General features: G+C 32.5%; 2 protein-coding genes across 7 annotated transcripts; one reads left to right on the forward strand and one right to left on the reverse strand.

The window, feature by feature from the left end:
* The first annotated feature begins 556 nt into the window (after positions 1-556).
* LOC128887310 (DNA topoisomerase 2) lies at positions 557-9,998 on the forward strand. 6 transcript variants are annotated; one of them, XM_054143062.1, is made up of 23 exons: positions 557-684; positions 1,818-2,147; positions 2,236-2,479; positions 2,560-2,946; positions 3,028-3,267; positions 3,340-3,445; positions 3,546-3,698; positions 3,764-3,933; positions 4,015-4,225; positions 4,309-4,897; positions 4,979-5,210; positions 5,294-5,493; positions 5,567-5,702; positions 5,789-6,088; positions 6,280-6,513; positions 6,584-6,772; positions 6,880-7,006; positions 7,089-7,241; positions 7,346-7,421; positions 7,498-7,577; positions 7,674-7,784; positions 7,876-7,997; positions 8,067-9,998. In XM_054143062.1, the coding sequence occupies exons 2-23, from the start codon at positions 1,846-1,848 to the stop codon at positions 8,214-8,216; spliced, it is 4,512 nt and encodes a 1,503-aa protein (XP_053999037.1). In that variant the 5' UTR covers positions 557-684; positions 1,818-1,845; the 3' UTR covers positions 8,217-9,998. The 6 variants fall into 6 exon arrangements, with proteins under 6 accessions (XP_053999037.1, XP_053999036.1, XP_053999038.1 ...); XM_054143061.1 differs by lacking the exon at positions 557-684 and adding an exon at positions 691-922; XM_054143063.1 differs by lacking the exon at positions 557-684 and adding an exon at positions 691-805.
* Positions 9,000-12,795, reverse strand: LOC128887311 (protein ERGIC-53). Its single transcript, XM_054143065.1, has 9 exons — positions 12,579-12,795; positions 12,069-12,125; positions 11,718-11,988; positions 11,539-11,638; positions 11,344-11,455; positions 11,090-11,261; positions 10,627-11,017; positions 10,353-10,558; positions 9,000-10,263 (listed from the first exon to the last, which is right to left on the reverse strand). The coding sequence occupies exons 1-9, from the start codon at positions 12,778-12,780 to the stop codon at positions 10,227-10,229; spliced, it is 1,548 nt and encodes a 515-aa protein (XP_053999040.1). The 5' UTR covers positions 12,781-12,795; the 3' UTR covers positions 9,000-10,226.
* Between the last annotated feature and the right edge of the window lie 574 nt (positions 12,796-13,369).

Genomic DNA, 13,369 nt, shown 5'->3' on the forward strand with positions numbered 1-13,369 from the left:
GTCAGGGGTATATACAGGGTGTCCCAAAAATGTTGTAACACCTTGAAGCAGGTGGTTCGGGAGGTGATTTGAAACAACTTTTTCCTTAGCGAAAATGTTGTCCGAGGCTTCGTTGAGGAGATATTAAACGAAAACTCCGACCAATCAGAGCACGAGTATGCCGGTTGAGCGTAGGCTACGCGATAGGCGACCGCGCTCATACGCTACCGCGAGCGCTCCATCGGCATCCTCGCGCTCTGATTGGTCAGTGTTTTCCGTTAATATCTCTTCAACGAAACCTCTGACAACATTTTCGCTAAGGAAAAAGTTGTTTCAAATCACCTCCCGAACCACCTGCTTCAAGGTGTTACAACATTTTTGGGACACCCTGTATTCGTATACTAGGGACACCGGACTGCGACGCCCCCAAAAATCTGGTCCCCTCCCCCCTAACGCCGGCCCTGGATCTACGATATAGTCTGATCAGAGTATATCAGCCCAATGAAACGTTTCTTTTATTCCTCTAGACGAACTATAGAATGAAAGGTAGGGATAGAGGGAGCTATTGCATTCATGACTTTGACCTCACACCAATCACAGTCAACAACGAGGTCTACGCTCCTTTATCTTATAGTCTTTTAGCGTTTCCGAACGTTGCTCACTCTTACAGGCGTCCCAACCGTCATTCTGAATTCTGAGTTACAGGTAAATATAATGTGCTTACAATAGTTGTTCAACTATCGTGTTAGGCAGCTTCAGTATCGGATGAAGGTTAAGGCAAGAGGAAGAGAGGCAAACAGTTTGTGCAATGAATAATTAAGTTTAGGTAGTTATTGACTGCGGTACGCCGTTTATTAATTTTAGTCCCCACTTAAGATACTATAGCTGTGCAATTTTCGGTTGCCGACGCTACTCCATAGTTTGTATTGCAATTCTAACGAAGGTAAGTAGACTGAAGATAGGAGCGATTCCATAATCTGATATTTTATTGTAAAATAATATTTTTCATTTTGGAAGCGATTTGATGTTTATATATAGATATAACATTCGAAAGACAGATGTTTATGCTAAATTGGCGTCTTCTTCCATACTGGCCAATTACACAGTGGATATTTTCCCGCCATATTAGTAAATCTTGTTTCGGGTACGAAAGTGTTTTTAGTAAATAATAATTTAATTGTTTGGACGGAAGAAAGGCTTATCGTTCGTAATAATATGTAAAACCATGTTTTGTTACATGCAACAATTATTGCGATTAAAACTTGCACAGTGCAGTCGTGTATGATTTCTACATATTGGATATAAAAGTTTATGTTAAAATTAATTAGAAATAAAGTTGGAGTCGAATTAACCTACAAAAAATTGGATAATTTCGTAATTATCAAAAATCTTCATTTTTCAATGTATCATCAATGTGTATACATGTATACAATGTGTATGTACATGATGTGTCCTTGTATTTAGTATCTTGTCACAAATAAAAAAACTAGTTAAACTTAGAGAAGAAACATTGTTTATTCTTACAATAAATAGAATATACTTAAAAAGTGTAATCACCTATTTCAGAAATGCTATGTTTAAGTAATAATATTATAGTGTTACATGTAATGAGAACATATTAGAGAAAGATAACTAAGGTAATGTAGTTAAAAAAAATTTCTGTTAAAAGAAATCGTGGCTAGATGACACCAGTTTGCTATTACCAAATTTTTCAATTTTAAAAATATGAAATAATTTTGCCAAATAAAGCTTCTATGATGAAGTATATCTGGGTATATGTACAATGCATTTTATCTCATCTCTAATACCTTAAACAACTACATCTTTATTTGTTACAGTTACATAAATACTAAACCCTATAACACCATGAGTACTACAGTAGAAAATGGAGCTGGTGACAATGCTTCAAAGAAAAAGACTATCGAAGGGATATACCAGAAGAAGTCTCAGTTGGAACATATTTTATTACGTCCCGATACTTACATTGGTTCTGTTGAACCGGTAACTGAAATGATGTGGGTCTATGACAAAGAGAAAGAAGTAATGGTGCAAAGGGAAATAAAATATGTTCCTGGATTATACAAAATATTTGATGAGATTTTAGTAAATGCAGCAGATAATAAACAAAGGGATCCCAAAATGGATACCATTAAAATTGACATTAATCAGTATGTGTTTACTTATTAATCTATAAGTAATTGAAATATTTATATCTAATCATTGAAAAATCAATAAAAAAATTGTCTCAATTTGTAGAGAACAGAATGTTATATCAATATGGAATAATGGCAAAGGTATCCCAGTGGTAATTCATAAAGAAGAAAATATGTTTGTTCCTACCATGATATTTGGTCATTTGTTAACATCGTCTAATTATGATGACGAAGAGGAAAAAGTAACTGGTGGTAGGAATGGTTATGGTGCCAAATTGTGTAATATTTTTAGTCATCGTTTTACCGTGGAAACTTCATCTAAGGAGTATAGGAAATGTTTAAAACAAGTAATTAATTCGTAAAAATATGTTTAAAACAGATACTTGTATTATAATAATATATTTATATAATGAATTTGTATTTGTAGACATGGAGTAACAATATGGGACTTGCTAGTGAGCCTAGAGTTAAAGCATCCACTGGAGAAGATTTCACGAAAGTCATATTTTCACCAGATTTATCAAAATTTAAAATGCAATCTCTGGATGATGATATAGTTGCTCTTATGTCTCGACGAGCGTTCGATGTAGCAGCCTCTACTACCGGTGTTAAAGTCTATTTGAATGGCACTAGAGTTCCAATAAAAAATTTTAAAGACTATGTTGATTTGTATATTAAAGATAAAAAAGATGACATTGGTAATCCTTTGAAAGTAGTATATGAACACTGTGGACCTCGTTGGGAAGTGGCTGTTACTCTGTCTGATAAGGGCTTCCAGCAAATGTCTTTTGTAAACAGTATTGCAACAACAAAGGTAAAATTTATGAAAAACTAGATGATTGACAAATATCATGCAATTAAACAAAATGAATTCTAAAATATTTCTTATAAATAGGGTGGACGGCATGTGGATCATGTTACAGAATTAATAGTAAAACAGTTGACAGAAACTTTAAAGAAGAAAAATAAGGCTGGCGTGACGATCAAGCCATTTCAAATTAAAAATCATCTATGGATTTTTGTTAATTGTCTTATTAACAATCCTACATTTGATTCGCAAACTAAGGAGAACATGACATTGCAAGCTAAAAGTTTTGGTTCAAAATGCACACTTAGCGATAAATTTGTTACAAACGTAAATATTAAATTTCAATTTTGTCGATATAATATTTTTATATGTTTGTGACAAATTTTGAATTATACATAGGTAACAAAAATGGGCATTGTTGAAGCAGTTCTAACATGGGCGAAATTTAAAGCTGATAGCCAGCTACAAAAGTTGGGCCCTAAATCAAAGCAAAGAAAATTGCAAGGTAAATCGTACACATGGAAAGAATATAGTATTTGATGTCACTTTTGAACTAATGTGATAAGGAAATTAAGCAAATTATTACGAGCAATTTTGTATTTTAGGAATTCCAAAATTAGAAGATGCTAATGATGCTGGAACCGGCAGATCACTTGAATGCACGTTGATATTAACTGAGGGAGACTCAGCTAAGACCATGGCAGTATCTGGTCTTGCTTCTATAGGTAGAGATAAATATGGAATATTTCCTCTGAGAGGTAAGTACAGGTAACTTTAATAGCAGTATTAATTATACTATTGTTATATATGAAAATGATTTTAGGTAAAATTTTAAATGTAAGGGAGGCGACTCATAAGCAAATTTTAGAAAATGTCGAGATTAATAATTTGATAAAAATCCTTGGACTTCAATATAAGAAAAAATATGAAACTCGCGACGATCTAAAGACATTACGTTATGGAAAAATGATGATAATGACCGATCAGGATCAGGTTAATTTTTTTTATAAATTTAATACTTCGATAAATGTTATGCATCTGTACAATACTTATGTGTTGCGTGTATTTATGTAGGATGGTTCTCATATCAAGGGATTGTTAATTAATTTTATTCATCATAACTGGCCTTCATTACTGAAGGTAAATTTCGTAGAAGAATTTATCACACCCATTGTGAAAGCAACAAAAGGAAGCGAAGTATTGAGCTTCTTTTCCCTACCGGAATTTCAAAAATGGAAGACGGAGACGAGTAATTTTCATACGTATAGAATCAAGTACTACAAAGGTTTTTATTTTTGATCTTTTAAAAAAAACTTTTATTTTTATTTATTTCTAATTGTACAAAAATATTCCTCTCTTTTATTATAGGTTTGGGTACCTCTACGGCTAAAGAGGCAAAAGAATATTTTCAAAATATGACGAGACACAGGATTTTATTTAGGTACGATGGAGATCAGGATGATCAAAATATCATCATGGCTTTCAGTAAAAAGTGTGTCGATCAACGTAAGGATTGGCTAACGAATTATATGGATGAAACGAAAAGAAGGAAAGACATTGGGCTCGGGGAGCGTTATCTTTATCAAAAGGATACACGTACTGTATCTTTCTCTGATTTTATTAACGTTGAATTAGTTTTATTCAGTAATTATGATAATGTACGCTCTATACCCAATATGATCGATGGTTTCAAACCGGGACAAAGAAAAGTTTTGTATACGTGTTTAAAACGTAACGATAAACGTGAAGTAAAAGTTGCTCAGTTAGCTGGATCTGTTGCCGAACATTCAGCGTACCACCACGGCGAAGTTTCTCTTATGTCAACTATCATTGGTCTTGCACAGAATTTCGTAGGAAGTAATAACATTAATTTACTTCAACCCATTGGTCAGTTCGGTACCAGATTAGCAGGAGGAAAAGATTCAGCAAGCCCTCGATATATCTTCACGATGCTTAGGTATTCATATTTTTTTTATTTTTGTTACGATTATAAATAAAAAAGGAGCAGTTAACGTATTTTTTTTTTCTATTTTCGTAGTCCGTTAGCGAGGCTTATATTTCACAAGTACGACGAACCTTTGCTGAAATACGAGTACGATGATAATCAAAAAATTGAACCTGTGTACTATGTACCAACTATACCAATGGTATTGGTAAATGGTGCTGATGGCATTGGTACTGGCTGGATGACAAAGATCCCGAACTACAATCCCAGAGAGATCATTGAAAATTTATTTAGAATGATGGACGGTGCTGATCCAAAACCAATGGTAGTTATAGTTTTTAATAATAACTTGCTTCCTATCATTGTTTCTCCATTTTTTGTTAATTTTTTTTTTTATTTCCTAAATAGATACCCTACTACAAGAACTTTAAAGGAGTAATAGAGAGTTGCGGAGATTATCGATATGTTATTAATGGCGAAATTTCGGTGATCGGACCAGATAAAGTTGAAATTACGGAACTTCCAGTTGGAACATGGACCCAAACTTACAAAGAATCAGTTCTAGAGCCAATGTTGCATGGAAGCGATAAAATACCATCTATTATTACGTAAATATAGTCGCTACTAATGACCAAACAGACAGTGAAAAAATACTTGCTATTTTTCTACATATAATTGCAGAGATTACAAGGAATACAACACGGACACGGCAGTACACTTTATAGTAACTTTAAACCGCGACAAGTTAGTAGAATTAGAGAGGGATGGTCTTCATAAAGCTTTCAAACTACAAACCACAACTGCTATTACATCTATGGTAAAAAATGACAAATTTTATCTATAATTAATAACAACATTTAAAATGCTATTAATTGTTAAATGAATATATTTGCGTTTACACAGTGTGCATTCGATGCAAATCAATGCCTTCAAAAGTATGATAACGTTGTTAACATTCTGAAAGACTTCTATACAGTAAGACTGCAAATGTATCACAAAAGGAAAGATTATTTGGAGGGTATACTGCAGGCAGAAGCGTCGAAACTTTCGAACCAAGCAAGATTTATTTTAGAGAAATGCGACGGGACTATAGTAATAGAAAATAAAAAGAAGAAGGATATGATAGCTGAATTAATTAGACGGGAGTATGTATCCGATCCAGTGATAGCTTGGAAATTATCACAAAATAGAGAAGAAGTTTTAGTAAGTACTGCACTATTATTTCAAACAATCGTATGCAATTACGCAATTAAGTTTAACTGTTATGCTACGTTAGGAAGAACAAGTAAGTAGTGGGAAGATATTGTAAAAATACAATGAAAAATTTTAATTCCAACTAGTTTTAACTTTAATTCATACGGATATATACAAATAATTGTGTAATGTCTCGATAGGAAGAAGTAGCTGAAACGGTTGAAGACGAAGAAGCTGCGTCGACTACTGCCATAGCAAAAGAAAATTTCGATTATCTATTAGGAATGACCTTATGGAGTTTAACAAAAGAAAAGAAAGATGAATTATTACGTCAAAGGGACGATAAATTAGCGGAATTGAAGAGATTGCAAGCTCGTTCGCCTGTCTCTTTATGGAAAGAGGATTTGAACAATCTATTGAGCGAATTAAATAAGGTATGTAGAATTTCTCTAGCATCTAGAAATGTATGATCAGATTTTATTTATATATGTGATATTTGATTAGTTAGAAGAAAAGGAACAAAAGGAAGAATTGAAATCGGCTAAACTTATTAAGAAACCTCCATCAAAAATTTATGCATCGAATTCTATTCGTCGAATAGTTCCAGTAATTGATACGGAATTGAAGAAGAAAATTGAAAAAGCGGACATTGTGTCTAAAGACAAAAAGGAAGGAATTAAGAAGCAGCCAAGAGTAATGTGACACATATTATTAAATTAATTTTGATGTATAGATAATAACATTTCTTTCACGTACAAATTTTGTATGTATATCTAACCTAAAATTTACGGAAATATTAGGTAAAGAAAGAATCAACGGAGGAGAAAGATGAATTCGATCTTCTAGTTGAAGCAGGTTCGAAACCGTTGGATGATAGAGTGGGATCTTCTCCTGATAAGATAGAGAAAAAAGCAGGCGGCAAGAGAGGTATGTGTATACATAGATACAGTGAAATGAAAGTAAAGGTTTTCAAAAATCGTTACATATAATTTCTATATCCAATAAATAGGTATGAAACAAACAACATTGCCATTTAAACGGGGCGCCAAAAAAGAAAAAGGTGATAAAAGGAAAATGTACTGTAGCGATGAAAGTAACGATGAAATTGATTTTGGCAGTATATCACCTCCGCCAGAAATTCGTACATCCCGTAGAAATACAGGTATCCGTTTTCATATCTTTTCCTATACGTACCGTACTTCAATATTAAATAATGTATACACATATAAAATTAATTTTTTATCTATTACACTTTGAATGTTACAGCTAAGAAAAACTACAGTTTCAATTCTGAGTCTTCATCTAACGATGAAATGGTTAATCTTTCATCAGATTCAGAGCAGTGAGTATATTTCGTAATTATATAATGAAGCAAAAAATAAAATATTTTTCTTTATTAATCATTTTTTTCTGTTTAGAAAAACGAAACCAGTGGCAATAACAAACAGTGATTCTGACGATAGCTTTAACATAAATAAGAAAGTACCACCGCCGAAGTGTAAGTAAATGAATAACAACAATTATACAAATCTGTTGATTATATTGGTACACTGTTTTCATATTACTATTTTAATCATTTTTCTGTTTATAATAGTAAGTTCAGAAGAACTTTTCGACTCTCTAGTCGGTAGTTCTTCTGCAGAAAAACAACCAAAACCTGTAGTGTCATCTAGTGAAGACGCGTTATTCTCGCCTCCATCAAAAGGTACTTAAGATTCTTGATAATATTTTAATAATTCCTGAAGTATTCACGTATCATATCATTTCTTGACATAACTTCATTATTTACGATGTAGCTCCCGTTAAAAAGAAGGCTGAAAATGGTGGAGGAAAAAGAGGGAAAATACGGTTTAAAACAAAGGTCTTTTCTTCTGATTCGGATTCCGAAGACCAACCGTTTGCCATCAAAGAAGTTCCCGTAAGTAATAATACATTCTGAATGATAAACAGCTAGTCGCGATCTAACAATACAATCATTTATTTTCAGTCAAAGAAAAAGAAGAAGAAGACCGAGTCGCAACAGGATGATATTGCTAGGATAGACGAAACTTCTCCAGTTCCAGCGCCGAGAAATACTACGGGCCGTGTTCGTAAACCTGTTTCATATGCCGTGGAATCGGACGATGATTCCAATTGAATGACTGCCCATATAAGTTTTTAGTTGAATTGGAATCCAGACTATTCATAACGTTATTTTATGTTATCGGTAAACCATATTACTTTATGTTAATCACACTCTGGATTACAATTTAACTAAATAAATATATATATACATACATAGACACATACACTTAGCATATACAAATATGTATGTAAATATATATGTAAATGTATGTGTGTATATATATATAACACTATCTGTCAATAGTGTGAGAGCCGTCCGTGTAGGGTCGTATGTTTTTTGATCAGAATTTGAAGTGCGCAAGATCATTGACGCTACTCGCTCTTACAGACATAACCACCGTCATTCAAGGACATAGATATAATGCACCACAATAACTATGCGTAGCAACTGTCTATACAGCTTAATTTATATTTATCTTCGTCATTCTATAGATGTGATTGCAATGAAGTTCATGCACTTAAATGCCTTGAACGTTGTTCGATATTAATGCGTTGTACATATTTTTTAAAGATCCAATTATAAATTTAGTTAGCTAAATAAGTTTTACTTATTTTTTCATGTATCAAATTCCGATTTTATAATGAAACATAATTACCGTTTACGTATATATACTTGTTAGAGATATTTTTCGTATTCATAATAAATGATGTATCTTGAATATACGAGGTACTTACTGTAACGTGTGAAAATAATTGTATCAATTAACACGTATAATTCTTTCGTTCGATACTGAAGTATAATAAACGAAAAAAAAAACAATATTGCAAAGAATTCAACACAGTCAGTATTTTCTCAAAAAAACGTTCGACATGACACTAAACGTTTTATATACGTATTGTAATTTGTTTTATTGATTTCATGTCTGTACTACTCGTCAAAGTTAGACAAATTTTATTTCCACATAGCAAATAAATATCTTAGATTTATTCGTGAATTAATTTTCACCCGCGATCTTGTTTGCCTAGAGATCCTGACTTCCTCCTCCTTCTTTACCACCAATGAATTTTATGTTATAGTTTTTCATTAGTATTTTTATTATCAGATATATTTCATTATACATTTACAATCTTTGATAACTTTTACAAATGCAATAATGTTGATAGGAATACCGAGCTTGCGAATAATTCAAGTTCCTCTTTCTATGTAAGTACTCGATACGCTGTTTGCGCTTACACAGTACGTATTCAATTAACAAAATGTTTTTACAGCCTCATGAATGTTATGATTGTTCGATGTCACTTTCACCAGTAATGCGAGAATATGTAATTATAAAATTACTCGTGCTTTTAATTTGATCTAGCTGTATTCATGATCTCTTAATTTTAAATCTGTCATGTTAAAAACGCAGAGCTTATCTATACATTTGTTCATCTAAGGGAATGTAGTACCAGACCAATAAATATCGGTAAGTGACATTTGACAGAAATGTCTGCTTTTCGTGTTTCGATATGCCAATTCCCAATACAAAAATCGTATAAACATTTATACAATACATTTCATGTAATACTACCAAGAAATTTCTATGTAAAAAAAAGAAGTACATATTGTAAATGAAACTAGAAAAAAAGGTGTGCGCGTAGCGCGAAACATTCTTAATGAATGACAATAAAAAAATATATATTATACACAATCCTCTAAACAAATCACGACAAGGTCTGTCTCATTTCAAAATTACTAAACATCTAATTTATAATCTCATTTCCAGTTTAATTTCACGTATACTTTCTGCTATTTTTATTTTTATGCCTATGGTTCGTAATGATGAAGAATATCATGTGTTGTAACAAATATTAAAATGATTAAATTATAGCAAGCTGAGAACAATTAATGATTATTTTTACCATACTCCAGGAGCACTGACTGTTCTGCCGCTTTTTAGATCTATCTCGGATGAAGAATGCATTTATTATACAAATGTTCAACAAAATGCATATTCCACGGGTAAAAATATCGAAACAGTGCATAAAGGTAGGAATTTACTTCTGTACCCTTACTTTTATACTGTACGATTAAAAACGAACATTAATACAACTTTTTTGACTGTGCTTCCTTATTGTCCCTGCAAATGAAAACAAAAATAATAAAGAAAATAAATAAATCTATTTCGAACATGTTTGTTTATATGAACTTTACGAGGTAAACATTTACCGATACATGCTGTAACCAAACAAGATCATCATTTGAAGTGCTACGAAAAGCAAGAACAGTGTTGTTGTCAAACAACTTGTTGTAGGACAATCTATAGTTCCACTATTTACTTTAGTATTTATTTGTCCGATTTCCCTTTTCAAAGTATTAAGTCCGTCTCGCATTTCAGAAATAAGGGAGTGATAATCATATCCCATTTGCTGCACCTACAAAACATTTTTTCGTTCAAATATATTACAGAATGTTTGATAACAAATTAAATACAAGCAAATACCTGAGCCGTTGGAGCACGAGCTTGATTATTAATGATAGTATCAGCTTTAGAATACACATCATTTACAAAGGATTTAATCTCATTGGCTGTATTTATTATCAGTTTTTGGTTACTCAATAGATTGTCGACCTCATGTCGACGTATAGAGTCAATTGCTTGAAAGTGATCTCCTGTTCCAGTTTTAACAATGTTACCTCCTAATTGAGCTTGAGATACTAAACTTAAAGTTCTTTCCTGTCTTCCAAGTATTTCATCCAATTTATTATGAAGCTCGCGCAACGCATCAAACATTTGACTTTGACCATCAAAGATTTGTCGCAGTTCTCGCTGATTGTCATTTTCAAAATATTCTTCAAATTCCTCTTTTTGCCGGTGTTCATCTGGATGATCCCTAAACAATTGAATTATTTTTAAAAACAAATTTCCTATTTAATTTTAGACCTTTAATTTTATTTTTTCTAACCGGCGGTAATCCTCTTTCTGCTGTTCTAATTTCCTTTGGTAATCTAAGTATTCTTGGCTAAGTTTTTGCTGTTCCTCTAAAGAAACTTTCTGTCCATCAGCCCTCAATTGACCAGGAGGATATAGAGAATGTGTTAAGAAATGAGAAACATCATGATCATCAGCTAAACCACCTAGAAAAAATGATTGAAAATCAATTAATTTTTGCGGGTAGAATGGATAATAATTTCACTCTTTTATTTAGAAGATAAATACCAGTAGCAGCCGAAACACCAAAATATCCGCCTCTCGGTAAAACCACATTTTCAACTCGGAAACACATTTCATAATCTTGTTCGTTATTCGTCATGCCATTATGGAACAATAGCTACAATTAAATATTAAAGAGATGAACCATCGGTAATTCTGATGTTAATATTAAAAATAAATTGTACACGAATATATGCTTACAGTTAAAGTATTCTGATAGTACTCAATTTTTGCTCTTGTAGCAAATGGTTTATTACGAAAATCGCGCAAGCAACCAGCGGATAATTGCGTTGTACCATCACTGTATAAAAGTTAAAATACAAGATCATTTATTGGAACTTTTAATGCATGTTAAAAAAATAGTGAAAGATGTAATTCACTTTGTATGATCGAAGGATTTTGTGCCGTCATTCAGAACAGCCATGATATAAGGGTTGTTGTGTTTGTTATCATTGTCAAAGGAATCAAAGAAGATTCCAAGACCATTCCATTGATCAGAACTACCAAAAACTGTGCCATTATAGGCACCCTTTGTAGTAGTATACCAAAATGCTAATCCATCTGCTCCAATCCTTCCTCTTCCTGTTATTCTAAATATTAACTCTACCTCCCACCATTCACAGAGAACTGGCTGTTTGACCCATATTGCACCTAAGCATTAATTTAGATTTTCATATAATAAAAAGTAAAATGCAAAATAAATATTATATACATTATTATTTGTCATATACCTTTTTGACTCCTCAATGATGGAGCTACCCTAACATTCTCTGCACTAGCAATTGCATCTGTAATATAAATATATATTTTTCTGAATAATCCAAATAATGAATTATAGTATAAACGAATAAAGTATAATAAGTACGAAAATTAATAGCAGAAATATCAATTAAAACCGTACATGCATGTACTACAATATTATATTAATAAAAAGGAAATTCTATTTATTTGTCGAAATAGTCGAATTTTATATCACTTTCTGTTGATTTTCAAGACCAATTAAATTAGTTTCTAATGTAAATAAAAACATGTACATCTGTCGCGAGTTTAACCCAGTTCTGTCACGTAAATAATATGAAATTTATACGTTAAGTATTCGCGGGAAAAAGATTTGATCGAGATTTACGTTTGGAAACGATATAACGATGCATTTCAATCAAATAATCGAAAAGCCGACTACGAGAAAATAACATACGGAAGTGTTTTACAGGTGTACTTGGTTAGGTTTCACTTGTACTTACTTCCCCCGTATTCCCAGAAAGGCACACTTCCATCTTTTTGTGCGAGATACGGTGGTTTAAAAGAATATTTATACTCGAATTTCCGATGAGGCAACTCTCCGAGGACAACGTTAATTACAGAAAATATATGAAAAATCAAAAGCCACCTCACCTCGGCGGCCATCTTCATTTTCGACTGTCTACTCTCTACTCCGTTGACCATGGTCGACCCTGTTCTGTAAGCGTTTGAATGATTGGTGGAACCACCTAAATTCCCCTTACGATTGGTGTATTAACAATGACGTGTCAATTTTGTGGCCACATTTCAAAGATTTTGTCTTTCACCGTGATTTTATTACTCTCTTATTACAGAAACTTTTGTTATCGAACGATATTTCATTCACTAGATGAAACGCTCAACGAAAATTTTGTAATTTTCTACCAAACAAGAATCATGCTTTGAATAGAATACTGTTTCAGTTTTGTGGACGTGTCATATGAGAATATGGCGTTATAGAGGATCCAAAAATTCGAAAAGACTTCATGGATCAGTTTATACCATATTTAGTATTATCGAAGTTTCTGAAATGTCGTTTTTCTCGCTATAATTTTTCTGTTTTCGTCCAGTGGAAGGAAACTTGAGTACATATCCAAGACCACATGACTTGCAATGGGATTGACATTTAGTGGAACTTATATAAGCTACTGCTTATATATAATAATTACAGTTCTGCAGCGAAACAGTCAATAAGAATGTATATATATATGAATATTTGAAATAAAATAATAGAGATAGAGATATGTTTAAATAT

The sequence above is a fragment of the Hylaeus anthracinus genome, unplaced genomic scaffold, assembly GCF_026225885.1.
Source record: "Hylaeus anthracinus isolate JK02 unplaced genomic scaffold, UHH_iyHylAnth1.0_haploid 11985, whole genome shotgun sequence".
Taxonomy (NCBI): Eukaryota; Metazoa; Arthropoda; class Insecta; order Hymenoptera; family Colletidae; genus Hylaeus; species Hylaeus anthracinus.